Source organism: Rhododendron vialii, chromosome 2a, assembly GCF_030253575.1.
Source record: "Rhododendron vialii isolate Sample 1 chromosome 2a, ASM3025357v1".
In the NCBI taxonomy this organism is placed as follows: domain Eukaryota; kingdom Viridiplantae; phylum Streptophyta; class Magnoliopsida; order Ericales; family Ericaceae; genus Rhododendron; species Rhododendron vialii.
The window spans coordinates 16516151-16541487 of NC_080558.1; the positions used below are offsets into that span (position 1 = coordinate 16516151).

Genomic DNA, 25337 nt, shown 5'->3' on the forward strand with positions numbered 1-25337 from the left:
GTGGATGAGGGGATAGAGAGGGAATAAATCCGAGCCATCCAAAACACGTCTAGATGGTCTGAATCGCTGACAGATACCACTACGTAGTACCTGCTCGGCACCCAAAAACTTCTCAGCTTTAAGACAACAACTTCTCGTGTGTTTTGGGCTGTTTTCCAACTTAGAGACAAAATGAGACAATACGAGGCCGAATATTCAAATCACAATTTGGAGACATTTTAATACACGAAATAAGTCCACTGTGACTTTAAGATAACAATAGATTTCGCAGCATTTCTCCTTTGCTTCACAAGCTATTTACTTAATTTTGGGACAATTTGAGATATTCGCATTAAAAAAAATGCAAACGTCGCGTTCTGATGACATATTGTCGCTTGTTCGTCGATCTTACAACATATATTCAAGGATATTGAGATGTTTGGCGTGAATCCTGAGTTGTATCTACAATTATAATTGAAATACAACATCTTCTCGTTCAGCTCGCCAATCTAATTTCATGCTCGCATTTTTTTTAATCATAAATTTAATACATTAATGCAGATTTATGAATTGTACCATAGAGTAATTAATTATTCACCTTTCCAAGATCAAATTCTTGAGTTTGACTATCAAATTACTGGTAATTGGAATTGCAACACAGGTGCTAAGCTGGGTAGTGGTGTACAAGATTGGGCTGGGCCTGCTGGGGGCGTCACTGGTGTTGAGCCTGTCGTGGTGGATCATAGTGGCGGCTCAGTTTATTTACATCTTGGTGAGCCACAAGTGTAAGGCCACGTGGACCGGGTTCAGAATGGAGGCCTTTTCTGGGCTTTGGGGGTTCGTGAAATTATCCGCTGCATCGGCGGTGATGCTGTGCCTGGAGGCTTGGTACATGCAGATCTTGGTGTTGATTGCTGGACTGCTCAAAAACCCTGAGATTGAATTGGATGCTCTCTCCGTTTGGTATGTGGGAAAAGGATGATCCCCACAGTTTTAGATCTGGCTTAGGGGTGCAAACGAGAGCTTTATATAGTGTTCAGGCTCGGCTCGTTTGCTAAACGAACCTAAAACTTAAGTTCGAGCTTGGCTTGTTTGTAAACGAGCCGAACCCTTGAACAAGTTGAGCCAATAAATCAAGCCGAGCGTTGTTGCGAGCCAAGTCGAGCTTTTGAGTGTTGAGCTTGGCTCGTTTATTAAAAGAGCCTAAAACTCGAGATCGAGCTCCGGTTCAGTAGTAAACGAGTCGAGCCACGAGTTGCTCGGCTCATTTGCAACCCCAAATGCTAGCTGATTGTTGGTCGGATCCGAGTCCACTTGAAATGATCCGAACTGCATATTTTCGTCAATTCTGCAATTTTCATGAAAAAAAAAAATTTTGATCGGACATTTACGATATCTGATTTGAATGCAATCTTCGTGAAAAATGATAAAAGGTTGAGAAAATCATTAAGCCTTTCAATTTTTTCGATAAAAAAAAGAAGAAAAAAAAAGGGCTTAGATGATATTGCTATCGATGTTCGAGTAACTTAATTTTTCACACGAGTAATCTACTCGGCGGATCCTTCGAGTTGGGCCCGAAATGTCTTTAAATCAGCTGGATTGCTCCAAGCTGTGGCTTGATGAACGTATTTTAATGAGTAATGGTTTCCGATTATGTGCAGCATGGGGATAAACGGCTTGATGTTCATGGTTTCAGTTGGCTTCAATGCAGCTGCTAGGTGATCAGTTCTTGACTTCATGTTCTAACTAGTTCTAATGTTGCCAGTCCAGTTCCGTTTAACTTTTAGCACTTTTTGAAGGTTTTGTTTTTATTAAAAAAAAATAGCGTTCGTTTGTTTTGCGTGAAACTTTTGTAAATTATTGATTCGTCTCGACGAGAGGAATTGAAAAAGTAAAAAAGTTTATTTTTACCAAAATATTTTGAGAAATAACCACTTTTGTGTTTTGGATTGCGTTAATTTTTTCTAAGGAAATTACTACTATAAGAATATTAGTGATTGGTATTTATTTTTTTATTTTTTGTTAAAAGATATAATTAATTATTCATCTTGACGAGAGGAATTGAAAAAATATTTACCTAATGAACCATAGGTGAAACATTTCAGATACGATGAACAAAAGAGAAAACTCTATTGAAATTTTCTTTTTCCTTTTTTATTCGTTCTTTTTTTCTTTTATTGATATTTTTTACTTTTTATATTCTACTCGTTAAACGAATCACTAATCCAAAAAAATTGACCGAACAATTTTGAGAAAAAAAAATTACCACAAAGACAGTTGCCATGTTTTTTTATCCGTACATGTTTTTGTGCACTATGCATGTGACATGACAAGTATGTGCATGCCGCAAATATAATGTGGAGACCCCAATGAGTCCGATTTTGTTCACCCTCGCCAAACGAAGGTGAATGTTACCCTCACTCCTATTAGTTGTTACTAATTTGTAGGTCCTACCAAGGTTAACATTAAATAGCCACCAATTATGGAAGTGATAACTGATTTCGTATCTTGCTATTGAGAAAATTCTCCCCTGCATTTCACGAGGTGAACAAATTAAATCGGACCCATTGAAGATTTAATTTTACAGTACCCCTAACGCAATTCAACATTATGATGAGCGTAATTTCTTGTAGAAGTTAAGCTTTGATTTGAATCATTTGGTCATAAACAGTGTGAGAGTTGGAAATGAGCTTGGAGCAGGGAATCCGAAGTCAGCAGCATTCGCTGTGGTAATGGTGAATTTAGTCTCTTTTATCGTTGCAGTGGTTGAAGCGGTGGTGGTTTTATCTCTCCGGAATGTCATCAGCTACGCCTTCACTAGCGGTGAGACGGTGGCTAATGCCGTCTCTGAACTCTGCCCGTTCCTTGCAGTCACTCTCATTCTCAATGGGATCCAGCCAGTCTTGTCCGGTAATGCCTTCTTACTTTCTTGAGAAAACGTGAACTCCAAACACCATTTATGCTCAAAACATGACATGGACTGTGATACATTTATGTTTTATTTTTGCAAAATATTATTGAAATGCGATGCTTCGTGTAGACCATTGGCCAGTAAATAGTTGGTGCCCAACTACATGGCCTAAAATGCACAAATCCAAAATTTTAGTAGTAGCTTACATAGTTTGTTATATTGTAGCAGGCCGAGCGAAATGTCTCGAGCCAATGCCGAACGTGATCCAGTATTCCCTTTCAACTCAAGTCGTCTCTCTTTGGACGTTCGGAGCAGCAACCGTAGCCGAGGGTCCCCGTTGCCGAGGGTCCCGTTAATTATTACTTCTATAAACGCTCCAGTCCGAGCACCCGCACGGGCAGGGGAATGCGTTCGTTTGGACGGCTGCCGAGGTCGCACAACATGCTCGGTTCTGAGCGTTGCATGGCCGACGATTCAGCCCGTCTGTGTTGGAACGGTAACCGTGGCAATGATGATGGTTGTGACGTCATCCAAACGGTTACGAGGATAATGATGGGGGCACGTGAAGGTGCCAGCTCATCTTGGAAACGGTTGCAAAAACCCTAAACGTGATGTAAGAGTGACATCAGCCGACGCGTGTTGAGCGTTGGTGCGACCTTGGAGACCAAGCTAAGGGTTCCCTATAAATATCCCATTATGCCTTCTTGGAAGAGGTACGCACAAACAAAACCCTAGCTCCTAATCCCCAATTCTTCCTTGCAAGCAAACTGACTCTTGCACCGGAGAGCCATCCCGGAGAACCTCCGGCGTGGTCTTTTAGTCGTGCTTCGTTTTGCAGGACACAGCAAGGAGCCAGGAGTTAACCTCGAACCCACATTCAGAAAGTACGAACCATCCGGAACGGAGCCCCCACAATTTGGTGAACCCGACGTGAAACTTGTTTCTCAGATCCACGGCGGCTCCTCCACCTCAACCACCTCTTTCGTACCTAAAAACTTCACCCCTCCAGATCTCCACCCGTCTCCTCCAACAAAAATGGGCGGAGCACCACCACCTCCTCTTTTTCAACCCATCAGTTCCTCTTTGCACATCACCTCTGAAACCGGTATGAACGCCGCCTCCTCATCTCACCCTCCTGGATTTACTCCACCAGGCGTGAGCTCCTCCATCCAACGTCCAGTGGGCTTAAGTGAAGACGCTCTAGCATACGTACAAATGCTAGAACAACAACAAGAACAGACCAACGCTGATGTCGCCATACTAAGAATGGAGATCGAAAAGATTAAGGCCAAAGAATTTTCGACGGTATCCCACTCTGGATCTCAGGGACGGCGCCGGAGAGGAAATCTGCCACCCCTTCCTCCACTGGGTGGTGATGCACGGCAACATAGAATATCAGTCCACGACCGCCTGGACCCGCCATTGACAGACCACCGAGCTGGGGATAGCGCTCGCTTTAGGCAGCAACTCTCCCCAGTTCATAAACGTCTCGGCAATGGTGCGGGACTTAAAGGAAGGCGAGAAGGGAGCCCACATACTGTTTTCTCTAGTTCATCGGCTGGAGACGAATACTCCAAGGGCTCCCAAAGCTACGATACCGTGAAATTTCAGGACAACGATCAGGCTCTCATCCCATACAAATCCGAACGGCAAAGAAGCCGAACGCCGAGAAGAAACGGGAAAGGTCCCCAGAGCCATCGAATGGAACATGATGAAGTCCCTCAGGAAAAGGCCTACGAAGGACGAGCAACAAATTCAGTAAGCGCTCGGAAGCTAAACCGTGAAAGGAGCGTAAGTGTGGTCGTTCGGCAAGACGATCGCCCTAGCCAACGAAGGGTCTATCATACCGAAAATCTTCCAGAAGAGGACTACAGAAGGGTCCCCATAGAGAAGAGAGAGAGGGGATCTCAACGTCGGCAGGATGAGAACGAAGGAAAACTAAGGGAACATGAATACCGAGCATCGAAGAAATCTCGGAACGCTCGGGAAGGTCTTCCCCCTTGGCCGACCCACGAGTATCAATTGAAAAAGCTGACGGAATCACCCTTCTCGGCAAAGATCCAAGCCACATTGCCGAAGCCAGGTCTCCACCTCCCGAAGTTCCAGAAGTTTGACCCCAGCACAACCGAGGCATACACCTATCTCATCAGTTACAGAAGCACCATCTCATGCGTCACCGACGACGACGCCATCATGTGCAAAGCATTTCCCTCGAGTCTCGGGCGCCTCGGCTTGCTTTGGTTCAACCAATTAGAGGCTGGATCGATCCATAGTTTCAAAGAGCTTGAAATGGCTTTTAACTATCGGTTCATCACTAGCAATAAGCAAGCCAAGGAAGAAGACGCCTTGGCACAGATGAAGAAAAGGCCCGGCGAAATGCTTCGGAAGTATGCCGAACGTTACTGGCAATTGTTTAACGAAATACCCGGTGTTGATCAATACTGGGCTGCAAGGAACTTCAAAAATGGGTTGGAAACAGGAAGCAAGATCTTAGATGAGCTGGCAATAAGGGCGCCTCATGGAATGAACGAGCTAATGAGGACGGTAGAACAGTTCTGTTCCTACGAAGAGTTCCTTGCCGAGCGAGAACTCCAAGGAGGACAAAACTCAATCGCACCTCAAAGCCTTCATATCCCCACGCCCCAAATCGCACCACCAAAGCCTGTGGTCGCGGTCCAGCCGAAGAAGCAGGTCAACATAGTCAAAGTGGTAGACAAAAAGGGTCCGAAAGCTCATGATTATATAGCCGAAACAATCATTTTCAAAGAGCCAATTTATTTCCTCCTCCGTACTTTAGAGAGGGAACCATTTTTTGTCTGGCCGAACCCTCCAAAGTTGAACACAGAAGAAGGCAACAACAACAGTCGGAAGAGATGCTCATACCACAATGAGCTCGGGCATTACACCACGGCTTGCGCTCCCTATAAGGCACTTTTGGAAAATCTAGCGGCACAAGGACTTCTTGATGATCATATCGATTGGACAAAAACGCCGAGGAACAGCCGAACGCTGGGGGACCGAACCCCATTCCTCGCCTGGTCGGAGTAATCAACGTTATTCATGGATCAACAACAAAGGAGGCAGCAAAACAGCTTCGTCAGGAGCTTGTCAAAGCTGAGAAAGTTACCCAAAATTTTTCCATCAATCGTGCTCCTAAAAGAGCCAAATTGCTTAAGCGTCCCTGGTCAATCACTTTCACCGAGCAAGACCTTCAACGTGTCCAAACACCCCATAGCGACGCTCTGGTGGTCACAATCCAAATCTCAACTCACTCCGTCAAAAGGGTGCTTATTGATCAAGGAAGCTCGGCAGAAGTAATGTACTTGTCTCTCTTCAAGGAGCTCAAAATCCCAGAATCGTGCCTTCTACCGGCTGAAGTCCCTCTGATCGAATTCAGTGGCACTCCCGTTTGGCCTCTGGGACGGATTACCCTTCCTGTTGTTACGGGCTCGGTTGCTTCTAATCTTGAGTTCGTCGTTGTGGACGCCCCGAGCCCATACAACGCGATCCTTGGCCGAAATTGGCTCCATTCAATAAAAGCTGTCGCCTCAACCTACCACCAGGTGGTCAGGTACATCGGTGCTTAAGGCAAACAAGAAGATCTATTTGGGCACCAGTTACAAGCCAGACAATGTTACGTCTCGGGCATCGGAAAGTCATCAAGCTCCAAAGGAATTCATTGGGTTGAAGTACCTGACAAACCCGTCCTCGAAGACGTCGGATCTCTTCCTGAAGAGAAATCAATTGAGGATCTTATCAAATTCCCACTCAACGAGGATGCATCACGATATTTCATGCTCGGCGCCGGTTTGCCCCAAGCTGAGAGTGAGGAAACCTTGCAGTTCCTCAAGAGCAACATTGAAGTTTTTGCTTGGACGCCGTACGATATGCCATGCATTGACCCGAAGCTCATCCAGCACTCACTCAACGTTTCAAAATCAGCAAAGCCTGTAATTCAAAAGCCTCGGCGGTCGGCCACTATTCATGCCGAAGCAGTAAACGAAGACGTGGACAAACTCCTCGAAGCTGGTGCCATCAAAGAAGTGCAATACCCCACTTGGCTCGCGAACCCTGTGGTGGTAAAGAAGAAGAATGGAAAATGGAGAGTCTGCGTGGATTACACCAACTTGAATGATGCTTGTCCTAAAGACTGCCTACCCCTTCCAAAGATTGATCAATTGGTAGACGCAACGGCGGGTCACGCTCGGCTGAGTTTCCTGGACGCTTATAGAGGATACCACCAGATAGCCATGGATCCCGACGATATGGAAAAGACAGCGTTCATCAGTCCCAGGGGCCTCTTCTGCTACCTGGTTATGCCATTCGGCCTTAAGAATGCGGGGGCCACATTTCAAAGAATGGTATACCTGTTCGGAATTCTCATCGGCAAGATCATGGAAGCTTATATTGACGATATGGTCGTCAAAAGTCTCAAAGCCGAGAACCACCTCTCTCATCTTGCCGGGGTCTTTGCAATATTGAAGAAGCACAAGCTACGGCTTAACGCCGACAAATGCACCTTCGGAGTTAGCTCAGGGAAGTTCCTCGGCTACCTGGTTACTCGGCGTGGTATCGAAGCGGATCTGAACCAGATCTCAGCTTTCAGCAATTAAAACCACCATCCACTCCTCGGGAAATTCAGAAGCTAACAGGGATGGCAGCGGCTCTCAACAGGTTTATTAGCCGCTCGTCAGATAAATGCCATGTCTTCTTCCAAACTCTTAAGAAGCAAAGCCGACGAAGTTTCAAGTGGACGGAAGATTGCGATGCAGCCCTCACCGAGCTGAAATCCTATCTTTGTTCGGCCCCTCTTCTTGTCAAACCAGTAGCTTTTGAAACTCTCCATCTTTATCTAGCTGTCTCTCCACATGCCGTAAGCTTGGCACTTGTCCGACGGGAAGGCCTTGAGGACCAACCAATCTACTTTTCTAGCCGAACCTTACTCCCAGCATAGACGAGATATCTGCCACTGGAGAAGCTACTTCTAGCATTGGTTACAGCAGCTCGAAAATTGCTCCCTTATTTTCAAGAGCACCCCATCATAGTTCTCACGGAGTTTTCACTTAAAAATCTCTTGGGGAAGGCTGACCTATCAAGCAGAGTATCTCAATGGGCGGTCGAATTAGCAAATTTTGATATCCACTTTGAGCCTCGAACTGCAATCAAGGCCCAAGTATTGGCAGACTTCATTGCTGAATTCACCCCTGGAAGCCCGGACGAAGAAACATTGGTCAAGCCTAATTATGGAATGCTAGAACAACAAGAGGCTCGAAAAACTTGAAACTTATTCAGCGGAGACGTTTGGAAGTTACACGTTGATAGGGCATCAAACAGCAACGGCGCGGGTGCAGGGGTTGTCCTTGTAAACCCTTGTGGTGTCCTTCATGAAAGTGCTATCACAATCAACTTCCAAGCCACAAACAACGAAGCCGAATATGAAGCTTTGCTTGCTGGTCTCCGAGCCGCGACAAGTTTACAAGTTGAAGACCTACAAGTTTTCTGTGACTCTCAGCTGATCGTCAATCAAGTAACAGGTGATTATGAAGCTCGGGACCCAAGGATGATAAAGTATCAAGCTACGGCTCTAGAGCTAAGCAGAGGGTTCAAAGGATTCCAAATCGAACAGATCAACAGAGAGAACAACGCTCATGCCGACGCTCTAGCACGTTTGGCCTCGGCAAGCAAAGCATCTGAATACCGACACATCAGCCTCGGCGAGATCCACCAGCCAAGCTTCGAAGTCTCGAAAGAAGTATTCAACATTTCCCTCGGCCCAAGTTGGATGGATGAGATCGTCTCGTTCCTCAAAGATGATACGCTACCCTCGGACAAAAAGGAGGCCCACCGTGTACGCAGTAAAGCAGCCTACTATTGGATCTCTGAGCATGACCAACTCTACAGAAAAAGCCTCACCGGGCCATATCTAAGAGTGGTTCATCCAACCGAGGTCCCAATTATTTTGACCGAACTTCACTCTGGAAGCTGCGGTTGTCACTCTGGCGGGCGCTCCCTCTGTCAAAGAGCTCTCAGTCAAGGATACTTCTGGAAAGGAATGAAGAAGGATTGTGAAGAAGTGGTTAAAAAGTGCAAACCTTGCCAACTTTTTTCTCCTATACCAAGGCAGCCCGCTCAATCTCTCAAACCTATCACTAGTTCTTGGCCCTTTGCCCAGTGGGGCTTGGATATAGTTGGCAAACTTCCAACTGCCCCTGGGGGCTTCAAGTTTTTGATCACCGCAACGGATTACTTTTCAAAGTGGGTAGAAGCCGAGCCATTAGTCACAACGACTGAAGCAGACGTTCGGCGATTTGTTTGGAGGAACATCGTCACGAGGTTCGGTGTGCCTTATGCAATTGTTTCGGATAACGACTCCCAATTCGTCGGCAAAGAGTTAACTGGACTCTGTGCTGAATTCGGAATTAGATTCTTCAATTCAACCCCATCCTACCCCCAAGGCAACGGCCAGGCCGAAGCCACAAACAAGACTGTCTGCGCTGGTATCAAACGTCGGCTGGACTCTAAATGAGGAAAATGGGCCGAAGAGCTGCCTCGGGTCCTTTGGGCCTATCGCTCCACTCCAAGACGTTCCACTGGCCAAACTCCCTTTGCAATAGCCTTCAGCATGGAGGCTGTCATCCCACTCGAATCAAGGTTCCCAACCCTTCGCACTGAAACTTTTGATTTAGAAACCAACAATGATGCAGTGGCAACCGAGCTTATTTTAACTGAAGAAAAGCGAGACGATGCCCAGCTCAAGTTAGCCAACTATCAGCAGGAAGTCGCTCGGGGCTACAATCGAAGCGTAAGGCTTAAAAAGTTCAGAACCGACGACTGGGTCTGGAGGAAGGTTGTCCGAGCCAACCAAAAGACAAAATTCAAACCGAATTGGGAAGGACCCTACAGGGTGATTAAAGAGGTCGGCAATGGCTCGTACAAGTTAGAAGACAAAGAAGGAAGGGAAATTGAGAACCCCTGGAACGCTCTGAACCTCAGGAAGGCCTACCTTTGAAGTCTCTCCTCGGTCTCAATCTATCACACCAGCTTTCAAGCCTATTACTTTTCTCTTACCAAAATGCTGTACTTGTTTTGGCCATCTTTTATTTAATGGAAAGTCTCTCCTACTTCTGAAGCATCAATGTTCTCTATATTTGATTACAATGTTCAAACTTCAATCGCTATAGCTCGGTATTCTAACCATTACAGCTACGTTCGGATTTCTTTACTGCAAACACGTTATGGCTCGGACAATTTGATTTCCAGCCACAACTAGATCAAACATATTGGTTCGGCTATGTTCATACTTTGACTTGAACTAATTGCCACCTACAACATTTACTTAACATATTACGTTGGCACAAGACTGGCATTTGAAGCCGAGCCTTATACCAACATAGGGGCTATTACAAGTAAATCATAACAACTCGGACAACTTGACGTCCAAACACAAAGCAATAAGATGAACTTGAAAGTTTGTTCTCAGCACGGCTATGTTCACAATCTGACTTGAACAAAATGGCCACATCAAAAAATTACTCCACCTATTACCTTGGTATAAGACTGGCATTTTGAGCCGAGCCTTACACCAAAGTAGGGGCTATCATGAGTAATTATCAAAACCTTGAAAACAAGCCAATGTTGCTTGACACTCGGCCAAAACTCAGAAAATATTTCTAAGGCATAAGAGAAATATTCAGTACAGTAACAAACTTGAGAAATTTTTCTAAGTCACTGAAAAGCTGGAAATTCTGAAAACCCCTACATAAGAAGGCTCGGCTAGGTAAACAATTCAATGCCGTCCCTCTTCAAACTATTACATCTGGCATGGCAAAATCCCAAATGTTCGGTGCCATCCAGTCCAAAAAACAAAGTTCAAAATATTTAGAAACAAAGCAAAACTTAAGGAGAATCCTAAACTCTGGCATCTTCAGCAACTTCGTCCTGAACCTTGGAGTGACCTTCACCTTCACCAACCTTCTGCTGTTGATCGATGGCAGGCACATCGATCATCTCTTCATCATCATCCTCAGGAGGCAAAGGCTGACACTCCTCCTCGGTGTATGGAAGGTCAAGGCCAGGCACAACCGGCTCGGGAAGTTGCTTCAGAAAACCTGACTCAGGCTGAATCGCCATAACACCAGCCATTGCGTCGGCACCGGCAGCATATCCCAGCCTGAAGAAGTCAGGTAACCGAGCTTCAAGCTCGTCGTTGACCATCTTATGAACAACCTGGGTGTACTCTAGAGCGGCCCTTTGGATCCCGGCCTCGTAACCCCGGGCGTCGGCAGCTGTAATCTTCTCTTTCTTCTCTCCCTTCAGCTTTTTCACTTCTGCCACAGTAGTCTCGGCGGCAACTCTGGCCTCAGCAAGCTCCTTCTTCAACTTTTCCGTCTCGGCCTCCGCGTCCTTGACCTGCTGCTCCGAGATCCTAAACTTGGTTCGCCAAGAATCTCGGTCAGACCTATACCTCTCTCGTTCGACAGAAACTTTGGAAGCCTTGTCATACGTCTTCAGCGCAGCTTGCCCAGCCTAATCAAAAGAGCAAAGTAAAAGAGAGAGGAAATAAAAAAGAAGGGGAAAAAGAGAGAAAAAAGGAATCAAACCTGAACAAGATGAGAACACATCTCACCAAGACCTGGAAGAAGGTCGGTTGGAACCTGATCATAATCCCTCGGCAGGGCTAGCCCCCTCAAAAGTGTGATAGCAAGGTTCGGCTCCTCTTTCACTGAGTCATTCTGGAGCAGAACCCTGCCATCAGGCATCGTGTAAGAAGGGCTGAACTGGCGACGAATGGCGGCCTCGGTGGCTGGATCAGTAAGATCAATATGAGGTTCAACAAGATTCCCCTGATCCTTTGAAGTAGGGGCTTAAGGAGTGTCAAGAGGCATGGATTGAGAGATGTTCGGCAGAACAACGTCCTCTGACGTTTTCTGTCTCTTCTCCTTCTGACTCTGCTGCTCAGAAGAGCTTCGGCTTCGGCCAGGATTAGTGTCTTTGTTGGGATCACAGGCCTTGGAATGTTCCTTCTTGACATGTCTCCAAAAGAAGGCTGGAGAAGTTTGGCAGATTCGAACGGAGTTAGCCACTCCTCTGCAGTAAATCCAATCCTCGGCAATTTCACTCCACCCTGTTGCCTCTTCTTTTGGATTCCGACGGCGTTGGAGGTTGCTTTCTTCTTTTGAAAACCCTCGGCAGGTGGAACACTGGATGTCTTTTTCTTGCTCGGAACGACCTCCTTCCCTTTTTCCTTCCTCCTTAGCACGCCTTTGTAGGAGGGTCGGTAATCAAGAAGGGTCGGAGGGTGACGGCAAACTTGAGCAAGCAGCGTCTCGTTCGCCTTCCCCCGAGAGTTGGTGTTAAGTACCTTAGAAATTGGGCCGAGCTCTACAAAGACAACAACACAAACAACAACAAATCAAGAAATACCCTAAGCAGCAAAAATGACAAAAGAAGAACATAATAAAAGAGTTAATCACGATTCGGTCTTATCACCTCTCGTATCAGCCACTTTCAGGACAGCGTATCGACGGAGACCGTCGCCGAACTTGAAGTTTCCATGCACTTCGAGGTAAAAATCAGCCCATTTGTCGGTATCCGAAAGTCCGTCGATCAGGGGCTCCTTTTTGGGACGCGTCGACAAATACCGACGGCCAGATTTGCCATGTCTAGACATGGTGTATGTAAAAAATTAACAGGTCGGTTGGGGTGAAATCGAGGTTCTGGCTCTCGATCAAAGCTATCACCGATATGATTATAAGGTAACTATTTATTGCGAGCTGGTGGGGGGCCAGGCTGAACTTCCAGAGAATCTGCCTAAGAAAAGGATGTATGGGGAACCAAAGCCCAGCCTCGCAAATGGCCATTAAGGGCACGGTTATATGTTCGGGACGGTGATCCCTATGGTCTTTAATATCAGTGCTCCTAACTCTGTGAATCAGAACATCGTCGGGAATGTTATACTTCGTGCGGAATGTTGCATATTCTCCAGGATCGCCACTGAAGTAGTGAGCGTAAGGGCATAGCAAGCCTTTATCGAACAGATCGGCATCGCTCGGAGCCGACGTCGAAGCCTCGGCTCCTGACATGAGCCTCGATTTGGCTTCTTGGCCCACCTATGGCTCGGTCTCGGACTGGGTCTCTGGGGAAAAACTTATCTCAGGATCCGTGAGAAAGTCATCCGCGGCATACTCAAAATCTCGCTCGGCATTAGAGTCGTCAAACACATGAGAAGTTGCCGACATCCTGGTTGAAGCTGATACAATCGCTCGGCTACTCCTCAACCTACGCAGCTCGAGGAGTTCGCTGATGAATTGACGATCGGATTCTGTTTCTGAGCAATCCGAGTCTGAAGACACGTCGATGACCTCGTGAGCCAGACCTAGGAAGAGAACAAATGGGTATTAAGCAGTTGAAATCTGCGTCGGCAAAAGAAAATTGTTTGGAAGTTCGGTTCATCTTATCGGCTCACGAGTCATATGCTAACCTATAAAAGGCTCGGTACTTCTGTAAAGACTCCCTACGTTCGGCAAACCAGAGAATTGGGGATCGTTCGGTTATTTATCCCCATCAGAAGAAATCGTTCGGCGAGCCCAGGCATCCTGTGGGGGCTCGAAAGAACAAGTTGAGTTCAGGGATGAACATCATCGTTCTTCCCAGTAATCTACTGTTCATACAGTACAAAAAACCCCCAAAATCACCCCAAAAGCCCAGAACATGCGCATGAAAAGCAAGGGAAAGAGTAAAACGATAAGAATCGATGACGTACCTGAAGATTTCTGTTGGAATGGGGCTTGAAGTTGAAGATCTGGATTCGAGTTGAGTTCTGGAACGGAGTTGTAGAGAGAGAAGCTCCAGGCGCTAGAGATAGAAAGTGCAGAAGAACTTTCTCTCTCCTTCTTCACCGGTATTTATAAACGGAGTGGGACTTTTCGAATTTCCCGCCCATCATTTCTCCGCCGAACCCCTCGCCAACCACTACGTGACACATGGCAACTGAAAACCTTACCCGTGCCAGCCGTCTCCTCATCTGCAAAGACGTCCTTTCGACTGACACACCCGTTCCAATTCTCGACAGCTGTCATCTTATGTGGGGCTCGGATTAATCTGTTGCAGGTTCAAGTTCGGCTAAGTCTTAAATCAACCCATACCAAGTAAAGAGCTTCGGCATGGGTTGAGGGGCTATTGTAGCAGGTCGAGCGAAATGTCTCGAGCCAATGCCGAACGTGATCCAGTATTCCCTTTCAACTCAAGTCGTCTCTCTTTGGACGTTCGGAGCAGCAACCGTAGCTGAGGGTCCCCGTTGCCGAGGGTCCCGTTAATTATTACTTCTATAAACGCTCCAGTCCGAGGACCCGCACGGGCAAGGGAATGCGTTCGTTTGGACGGCTGCCGAAGTAGCACAACATGCTCGGTTTCGAGCGTTGCATGGCCGACGATTTAGCCCGTCTGCGTTGGAACAGTAACCGTGGCAATGATGATGGTTGTGACGTCATCCAAACGGTTACGAGGATAATGATGGGCGCACGTGAAGGTGCCAGCTCATCTTGGAAACGGTTGCAAAAACCCTAAACGTGATGTAAGAGTGACATCAGCCGACGCGTGTTGAGCGTTGGTGCGACCTTGGAGACCAAGCTAAGGGTTCCCTATAAATATCCAATTATGCCTTCTTGGAAGAGGTACGCTCAAACAAAACCCTAGCTTCTAATCCCCAATTCTTCCTTGCAAGCAAACTGACTCTTGCACCGGAGGGCCATCCCGGAGAACCTCCGGCGTGGTCTTTTAGTCGTGCTTCGTTTTGCAAGACAGAGCAAGGAGCCAAAAGTTAACCTCGAACCCACATTCAGAAAGTACGAACCGTCCGGAACGAAGCCCCTACATATATAACAAAGATTATCGTGTACATTTCCGAAGTGGGATGAAATATTACATGAAATTTAATTAGTATAACTGATTCTCAATTTAATTAGTAAAACACCTAGAGGCTAAGCCCAAAACACCTAAACAAGCAAAGTCCATACAAAGTCTGGGCCAATCCCAACCCAAAAACCCCAAAATGTAAACCTACTCATGAGCAAAACTCATCAGCCATCGCTGCCACCAAAATCACCGCCCACCTCAACCCTACAAGCAAACCACCACCACTAGAACACCACCGCCACCTCGGTTAAAATGAGTGGTGTAGTTTTCAACATATGTTGTTCCATTTTCATAAACTTCATCATCACTATGTAGGAAACCATTCAATTTAATCGAACATTGTCCGAAAAACTCAAATGTGCCTATTATCTGTTGAAGGTGTGGCTGTTGGATGTGGATGGCAAGCATTCGTGGCGTATGTGAATGTGGGATGTTATTATTTCGTTGGACTCCCAATTGGTTGTGTGCTCGGCTTTAAGTTCGACCTTGGTGCTAAGGTAATTAATTTTCCTATTAATTAAACTACATGAAAAAAAAATGATTTTCCACAATTAGAATTCGAGCGAAATAATATTGTCAAAGGTCAAAACAATACAAATCTACGTAGTATCGATCAAATTTGTCTAAGTAGTAGTATTGTGTGACAAACAAGTCTTAATTTGTCAGCTAAATATGATGTATGAATTGTTGTTGTCTATGTACGTATGTGCTAGGGGATATGGTCTGGAATGATAGGGGGAACAGTAATGCAAACTGCCATCTTAATCTGGACAACTTTTCGAACAGACTGGAACAAAGAGGTAACTTCTATACTGAAATTTTCGATTCATCACATTTGTTTAATATAATCATGTGTGATAGCTCTTTTTTGAGTGATTATATCAAAATTTGGTCTTAGCTAGCTCCTAATTTTGAGGCTATAAAACTTATAATCCAAAATTCCAAATATACTTAGGTCATGATTCTGAAAGATTGAGTAGGAGCCCTACCAATTGCCCACGTGAAATGTTCCGCAACATTTTTTTTTGGGTACTTCGGAAAATTATAAAACTAAACGAATGAAGGGTTTTGCAATAGATGTGTGAGCATAAGTATTACATTACAGGCACAACAAATGAGAGCACTACGTAATCAAGGAACTGCCTTATATTAAGGCAATCCCGAATAATGAAATGTCCGTAACTTATGCTTATGCATGGTATACAGTGATCCATTTACTAAATTTTTTACTTTCTCATCCCCCCTTTTTCATTTTGCTATCAACATTTTCATATTTATACCAGAGAATTTCGAAGCGCGCACGCATCGTGTTTGCACAACCTCAGCTCTGGTTAATTAATTAAGTCTTAATCAAGAAAATTTGCCGTTGGTAAAGAGAATTTCACTATTCGTTTTCAGGTGGAGAAGGCTAAGATCCGGTTAGACAAATGGGATGACATAGCTACACAGCCGCTCCTGAAGGACTCCATTAATGCCGGAGAAGCTGGCAATGGTGCTTCTCGTTCGTTGAATTGGGCTGAAGGCTAGGATATAACTTTAGTAGCCATTTTTGTTTGTCATGTATTAATTATCATTATAGGTTGATTTTCTAAAGTAAAACAGTCGTGATTGTTAACAGTATTCGGAATTCGGGAGTATCAACCCACACGTGGTGAGAATTGGTTGTAGCAAACGTTAATTTAAATAAAAAAAAATGGGGTTGATGATCGTCAAGGGATGGGGTGCTAACGTAGTTGGGATGTCATCCTCTTGTCGTGATGCTTTCTTCTTGTCCTGTTTAATCATTGTATATATATTTTTACATTTGATTAATTAATAAAAATTTTCACTGTTCAAAAACAAATAAAAATGAAAGTGCCTGAATAACTCGAACAGTTTATTATGGCGCAACTGAAACAGCCGCGGACTGATCCGCAAATCTAAAATAGACCATTGTTGTTGGGGGCGGGCGGGCGGCTTATACGGGTGTACCTAAAAAATTACATTGTGGCAAATATTAAAATGCTTCAACCAAAACATATAAAAAATTACATTGTGGCAAATATTAAAATGCTTCAACCAAAACATATAAAAAATTACATTGTGGCAAATATTAAAATGCTTCAACCAAAACATACAATGTGGGTAAATGCTAGTAGAAGTCACACTCTCGGGTCGTTTGGATATTTCACTGGTTGATAAGCTTATCATGAATGTTTCTTTGCAATTTGGTAATCATATATGGTACTCCCCCGTCTCTATTTAAGTGACCAGTATTTCGTTTTGGGCTATCCCAAAATAAGTGTTCACTTTGAAAATTTAACCAGTAAAGTGGAGATAAAAGTTGACGTGGAAAGTATAAAAGTGAAGGATAATTTGCATTAACCCTTTCTGTTATCCTTTTGTTACCCACATGATACTGGACATACATTTGTTTAAATAATAATAATAATTGTAGTAATGTTTCTATAATTGCGCAGATTTTCGTCATCTTCCCTTAGTACTCATGGGGTTCAAAGGAAAAAAATAAATAAAATGATCACAGTACTTCTACTAGTATGAGTATGGCTCCATAGATTGTGAGTAATGAGTAAGATGTGTGGGGTGGGGGTGAGAGGACGACTCTGGAGCTACCACTCATTTAAGAGGCATCAGGAGAGATCGAAGCACCAAGGGAGGAACGGAGAGAGGGAGCATGGGGATGGAAGTTTTGCATGGGGTTGGGGGACGGGCATTAATTAAGATCAGAAAACGAAGAAAGAAGAAGAACGAAGACTGAAGAAGACAGAGGGATCAAAGGGAGAGGAAGAGAGATTCAGAGCCGGCTTATAGCCAAGGCGAGGGAAGCGAGCGCTTCGGGCCTCCGAAAAAAATTAAGAACGAGGGCTCCCAAATTTTTAGGATTCCTATATATATATGTATGTATGTATGTATGTATGTATGGTCCACAAAAAATTGCACTAGACTTCTTTACACAAAATAGGCCCAATTGAAATTTATGAGCCACAAAATAAGCCCAAATTGTGGAATTATTCATGGGGGATTTTTAGGCCGACCCAAAAAATTAGGCTCGGACCTAATTCAGTCCAGCACAAAATATTCTATACCCCCTTTAGTCCCGAAGCTACATTGTGGACAAAAATACCCCTCGCGGGTCAAAACAAGCATCCCGGATCCTCTTGCGGGTCAAAATACACCTCGCGGGTCACGTTCCCGAACCCTCTCCATACGGCTAAACAAAACCCTCTCTCCCCCCAACCACTACAGAACCACCCTAACTCTACCGCTACAGAACCCTAACTTTTCCGCTCAACAGCGCTTTCTCTCTCGCTCGCTCTCTCTCTCGCTCGATCTCTCTCTCTCGTACAATCGATCAGGCAACAACATTTCAATATGGCAAAAAAAGGTATGTACATTAAAGAATATCGAAAGTCTATGCGAAATTTCTATGCGAATTGTAAAATATGTATATGAGAACCCTAACTCTCATAAACGTGTTGCGTCTATGTGAAGTATGTGTTTTCGAGTTATGCGAACTGTGTGTAGGGTTCTATATGAAATGTTCTCGATCAGCTCCTTCAAGGAGGAGACTGGCCAGTTATCCTGCGGCGAAGAGGTCAGGATAATAAGCATTTTCGATGGTTTCGCTTTAGGTTTTTCATTTTTGAGTTTTTAATATGAGAATTGTGTATTATACATGATATCTGTCTATGAGAACTGTGTATTTTTCTACTAGAACATTGTATTTTCCTATGAGAACTGTTTATTTTTCTATGAGAACTGTGTACTATACCTATGATGAGACAACGTAAACACTCTATCTAACTTTTGTTCATATATTTAACGGGACACAAGAAGACTTACAAGATTTGAATTATGTATTCTGTTTCGAAAGAATACATTTTTAAAGTTACACATCATCATACTTATCCATGAGAACTGTGTATTTTCTGCAAGAACTGTTTATCAGAACATTGTATTTTTCTATGAGAACTGTGTATTATACATGAGATTTGTCTATGAGAATTGTGTATTTTCTACTGGAACATTGTATTTTTCTATGAGAACTGTTTTTTTTCTATGAGAACTATGTATTATACATGAGAATTGTGAATTTTCTACTGGAACATTGTATTTTTTCTATGAGAACTGTGTATTTTTCTATGAGAACTGTGTATTTTTCTACAGGAACATTGTATTTTTCTATGAGAACTGTTTATTTTTCTATGAGAACTGTGTACTATACCTATGATGAGCCAATGTAAAAACTCTATCTCAATTTTGTTCATATATTTAACAGGGCACGAGAAGACTTACACACAAGATTTGAAAATTTCTTACGAGATCAGACCAAGAACACTAACAATGGAGGAGGCAGGAGTCATTACAAGATCGAAAACTCAACCTGACAGGCCAGCAACCTCCTTAGTTAGCCAATCATCACAGTACCCTTCGCAAACTCAGGGAAAGAAACGACAAAGACCAAAACAGGAAAAGGTCGCCAAGAAACGCCAAAGGCTTACCCAACAATCTGAATTTGAACCAGACACCCCAATCCAGACCCAAAAGCAAACCCAACAAAAGAAACATCAGAGCCCAAAACAGAAAAAGAAGGCCATGAAACAAGAATCAGAATCAGAATCAGAATCACAACCAGACTCCCCAACCCAGACCCAAAAGCAATGCACATTCAGGTCCAATGTAATAGGAACAGTGGGGCTATTGTCAAAACTGAACTTGAACAATGCCCACTTAGAGCTCTTGAAACAAACACCGTTTTGGATGCTGATTGATGCCATTAGGAAAGGTAAGTTAGCGGAAAAAGCTTGCATCAAGCACGATAAAACCATCCTGAGTATCATTCAGAACTATGATACCAATGACAGCAAGTTCCTCATTGGTGGTAAGAAGGTTGCCATAACAAGGAATGACATCAAGCTAATCTTTGGAATAGCTTGTGGGAACAAACAAATAGGAGATTTGAACAAGAAGAAAAGTGATATTGTATTTGCAAAAAGAAGGGGGATCCAGGAGGCAAGGATTGGTAGTAAAAAGATAAAAGACATGATCAATGAAATACTTTCAAAAAAAGAGGAATCCATAACTTAAGAAGACATCCAAGATGTAGTCCGCCTTGTATGCATGTTCATTTGCCTGACGCTGTTCTTCTCCACATCAGGAGTCACCATTGCATGGACATATGTGCATTGCAAGGAGAAAATAGAAGAAATAAAAGACTACGACTGGGCACAATCCATTGCAGAAAATTGAATACATCAATGCACAAGTTCCATGACAAACCAAGAGATGCAACAGGATGTGTGGTGGCATTGATGCTAACTTAAATCTATTTTGCTATGAGAAGTATTTTTGGGTATTCTAATAATTTTCTTTTATTCTAATAATTTCCTTTTACCTGTTTTTGCAGTACTGGATTTGTGAACACACGGATTTGATTGCACGACCAAAAAATGAAGCAATTCCAAGACTACTAAACTGGAACACCTCAGACCTGAAAAAAAGAATTGATGATTTTAAAGATTTGAGCAATCTCAACATTACGGTATATACACTAATCAAATTGCTTAACTTGGATACGAAAATACACACTTCTCATAGAAAAGTGCACACTTCTCATAGAAAATTACATACTTCTCATAGAAAATTACACATTTTTCATAGATAAATACACACTTCTCATAGAAAATTACACACTTCTCATAGATAAATACACACTTCTTATAGCAAAAACACAGTTCTCATACAAAAAAACACACTTTTCATACACAGTGCTCATAGAAAAATATACGGTTATCATATGAAAAACACAATTCTCATACAGAAAAATACACACTTCTCATACACAGTTCTCAATAAAAATACACAATTCTGATTGTGAGTTCACATCTTTCAGGTATATGAGGAAGAACTTCAAGAAACATGTCAAGAGGCTCAAGTCTACAGCATGCCACACCCAGAAGTTGTAGATGACAATGACAGGGAAACTATATCACAGATGATGCAGCATACACAATCTCCTCAAAGTCCGGCACTACGACTTGATGAGATACACTTAACTGAAAAACAGCAAACATCTCCTCTTGTGTCAACATCATCTCCTGAGAAACAACAAGCAATGTTCTCACAATCACAATCAGGCGAGACTATGGTTCCAAGTACCTACCAACCTCTGGACTCCATTAATTTCAGTCAGGGCCTAATTAAAGAGCACAACCAAATGGGTAAATTCTGTGACAGCTTACTGGAGGACAATGATCAAGTTATCATCAAGGATCTCCAGCAATAAGTCCAATATATTCAGAATCAAAAACAAATACTTGAACAACAAAACCACGGACTTCAAAAGGACAAGGACACAATGAAAAATGAGCTGGAGGAAATGCAAAAAGAACGGGATGCAATGAAAGAAAAGCTGCAGAAGATCGTAACTATGTCCAACACAATGTTGCAGGCCCAAGAACAACACAAGTTCCTGATAAAGAAGACTGCAGTCTTGGAAAAGGACAGCGATACAATGAAAAATCAGCTGTTGAAAATGGAAAAAGAAAGGGATTCACTGGAACAAAAGCTGCAGAAGATGGATACTATCTCAAACGTTTTGAAAAAGGATAGGGATGAAATGGAAAAACAGCTGCTGGAAATAGGAAAAGAAAGGGATGAATTTGAAAAACAGAAACATATGATGCTGCAACAATTTAAAATTGAGAAAAACAAAATCAAAAAGGCTCTTACGATGCAAGTTGAATCCCTAATGACCGAGAAGGGCCAGCTGCAAAAGTATCTGAGCACAACTAAACAAAGGCAAAAGGCTATAATTGTTCAAAAAGATGCAGAAATACGCAGCCTAACCAACAAGCTTTCCCTCACCAGCAAGCTTTCCATTCAACCGGAACATACCAAAGAACCTCAAAAGCATTTATCGGTTCTCGAGACTGATTCCTCTTTGCTCACACAAAGAAGTGGGGAAGCAATACATAACATCACACAAACGTACACTGATCAGAAGATTGAGCAAGTGGTCCATGAAGTTACACAACTATATGCTCATGCCGGGAAAGATTATGAAGAGGACAACAAAGATGATAATGCAAAACAAAGACCACGAAGGCAAAAAATGGATGACAAGTATTACTATGGTTCAATCACAAAGGATGGTCGCAAAAAAGAACAAATTGTCCTTGTCGAAAGTGACAAGCCACAAGCAGAAATCAAGAAACTTGATGACAAGATTCCTCCCCTAGGAAAAAAGGCAGACATTGTCCTTGCCTTGCTACCTGACGAATGCTAAGAAACAATCAGAAAATTTTGGGAACTCGAGGAGGGATGGTAAAAATGCTAAACCCAACAATTTACTGTCTTTAAATCATTTCAGATTGGCTAATGTTATGTATATCATGCAGTACGCACATATGGGATTGTGAATTAGATGACCTGCGCATATATCAAGAAGATGTGAGGTTTCAGCTATGTGATCGAGAATTAACAGGCCAGGTAACACAATAAAAAAAGAAGCAACTATCTTTCTGTATTTTAAGAGAAATGAATATGAGATCTGTGCTTTTGTATGAGAACTGTATTTTTTCTATCAGAACTCTGTTTTTTATATCAGAACTGTACGTGATAAACAAATACTTTTTACATTCTGATACAGCCAATAGATGCCTACGTCCACTTGCTGACTACAACACTACAACCACCAACATCTGGACCATCCTTTTCATTGGGAATAGAAGATTCCCAACAAGATATGTCGTTTGTCTTCAATAGCTTTTCATCAGTAAGAAAAGGAAGCACTCTCTCACAATTCATGTAGCATACACTCACAGTTAAGAGGTTGCCTAATTATCTTCTTTCGAAACAGACTTTCCTTGGAGGTGATCAAAACTCAGCTAACAGAGCACTTGATGTCGTCCGCTCAAAAATTTTGAACACCAGAACAATCCTTATCCCAATATTTGGTTCAAGTCATTATACTTTGCTTGAGCTAGACACCATTGACCAAGAATGGAGGTTCTACAACTCCACCTACAGACAAGGGAGAAGAGATAAATACTGTGAAGCAACTGCCAATCTGGTAACATAATCCCTCCTTATTCTAAGAAAAATATATGAACTCTTTCAACTGTGTATTGTAGTCTATGTGAACAAACTATGTGAAATGTGTATCGTTAATGTATCCATAATCATATTCTGTAACAGAGAAAGAATGTCACGAACTACATCAACCAACAATGCAAGAAGAAGATTAAAACCTCTGCAAAGCTCGTGGACAATGCACCACAACAAGAACCAGGCTCGTAAGTATCCTTCAACTACCAAAACTCGTCACTGCATCTTATATAAGCCCCTAACATTAGTCTTGTATTCACAGGGTTGATTGTGCAGTTGTTGTTGCCTACATCATTCGCCAAAAGCTGATGAAAAAACCAATTAAAAGAGACCTTACAAAGCAACAATGCCTTCAAATGAGAGCTGATATTGTGCAAGCATTTGTCAGTGACCCAAAGAGATCATGGACTCCAGAAATCTATCATAATAGGATGAAAAATCTCAGACTGCAAAAATATTATGACGACCAGGAGCTTCTTGAAGAGAAGAAGAAAAAGGCATAGATTCAACTTACTCATTAAAGTTGGTAGTGGTGTTGTTCATCAGTTGTATAGTGGTTAATGAGTTGTTTAGTTTACTGGTAAATAAAGATATACAATCTCAGACTGCAAAAATAGTTTTGAAAGTGAGAGTAGTGCAGATGGGTAATGACATGGTGGAGGTGATGTTCATGACTTGTATAGTGGTTAATGCGTACTGTTCAGTTTGGTGGTTAATGAAAATGTACAATCTATTTTTCATGACATGTATATTGGTTAATGAGTTGTTTAGTTTACTGGTTAATCAAGATATACAATCATCTTTCTTTAAACTCCATTTTTCATTGTTCACAGTTTACAGTTCGCATAGAGGAAAAACACAGTTCTCATAGAAAAATTTGCAGTTCGCATAGAAAAAACGCAGTTCTCATACACAGTTCTCATAGAAAATTTCACAATTCTCATAGAAAATAACCAATTCTCATAAAAAATTTAAATGGTATTTTTGTAAATTACATCTTCAACGTGAAAACCTATTTTATATGGCCTATAAATACCCCTCTTCCTCTTCCCATTTCTTCATTTCCCACCCTCAACACAACTACAACAAAAAAATCCTAAAAAATGGCAGAAGACTTGGTAAGATTCATCAAAGATGCCGTTGCAGTTCGCATTGGAGGAAAAAAACAGTTCTCATACGCACTTCTCATACAAAAAATTGCAGTTCGCATAAAAAAAATACAGTTCTCATACACACTGCTCATAGAAAAAATCCGATTCTCATAGAAACCTAACATAGCAGAAACCTCATTAACCACTGCAAAAATATTAGTTTTGGATGTGGAAGTAGTGCACATGGGTAATGACGTGGTGGAGGTGTTGTTCATGACATGTATATTGGTTAATGAGTTGTTTAGTTTACTAGTTAATCAAGATATACAATTATCTTTCTCTAAACTCCATTTTTCATTGTTTACAGTTTACAGTTCGCATAGAGGAAAAACACAGTTCTCATAGAAAAATTTGCAGTTCGCATAGAAAAAACGCTGTTCTCATAGGAAATTTCATAATTCTCATAGAAAATAATCAATTCTCATAAAAAACTTAAAGGGTATCTTCTCAAGAAAAAAGTGCAGATCTTCAAAGATTGAAAATTTGCCAAAAATTTGGCAAAGGAAGCGGAAGCGGAAGCGGAAGAAGCCACTACTAGCAGAAACGTGCGACCAAGAAAACAACCACCAACTAACTAGGGATCTAATTTTTCAGTTTGGCTGTTCTATGTTTTTTTTTTTTCTTTCTTTCTTTCTTAGTAGATCTCTTGTTTAAATCTGGTACTTTCTTCTTCTTCTTGTATTTGGATCTATCAATTCCATCTAGGATGTTTGAAATGTGTACTTTCTTCTATCGTCAGGTGTATTCAACGATGTATGTCTTATAAATCTGGATGTTTTTCCTTATTTATTATATTTCTAATTGCCAAAAATACTTAAACAAAAAAAAAACAGTCACAATTAATTAGTAATCTCGAATATATTCTATTTTTTGTTTTATTTATTATATTTATTAGTTATTATTTTTCAAATAAAGATCTCTATATTTTGTTTTTGTTGTTTTTGTTTTGTTTTTTATACCCAAAATCGTTGCACTTTAAACCGTTCACCACGTGTATCACTACCACCTTCTCACTCCATTAAATACCTGAAAGGTTAAACACCGCACACGGCTTTTCATTTCCAGAGAGAGAGAGAGAGAGAGAGAGAAGAAATCTCTGACGCAAACTACAATTGCAGCCCCAAATCAGAACGCTCCGGACGACACTCCACCAAACAACGCTTCGAAAATCTCAACCATGGAGGATGCTGTGAAGAAGATCATTAAGGAGCATGTGGCTCCTCTCAAAGCTGAAGTGGAACGCCTGCATCGCCAACACAGGATACAGAGCATCG

At 42.5% G+C, this 25337-nt stretch overlaps 1 protein-coding gene and 1 long non-coding RNA gene across 5 annotated transcripts in view; both read left to right on the plus strand.

Moving 5' to 3' along the window:
* The window catches only part of LOC131310912 (protein DETOXIFICATION 40-like), an 84580-nt gene that overhangs the window by 4332 nt on the left and 54911 nt on the right, over positions 1-25337 (plus strand). Inside the window, exons 3-8 of one of the 4 annotated variants that reach the window (XM_058338196.1) lie at positions 641-942; positions 1641-1697; positions 2651-2889; positions 15182-15300; positions 15517-15603; positions 16202-16258. In XM_058338196.1, coding sequence (XP_058194179.1) covers positions 641-942; positions 1641-1697; positions 2651-2889; positions 15182-15300; positions 15517-15603; positions 16202-16258 — 861 coding nt within the window. Of the gene's footprint in view, positions 1-640; positions 943-1640; positions 1698-2650; positions 2890-15181; positions 15301-15516; positions 15604-16201; positions 16517-25337 lie in introns of those variants that run through there. The other 3 variants (XM_058338181.1, XM_058338188.1, XM_058338204.1) reach the window with 3 other exon arrangements.
* Positions 21843-22543, plus strand: LOC131310951 (uncharacterized). The gene is made up of 3 exons (XR_009195351.1): positions 21843-22129; positions 22204-22294; positions 22455-22543. It is a non-coding gene; the product is annotated as an uncharacterized LOC131310951 (long non-coding RNA).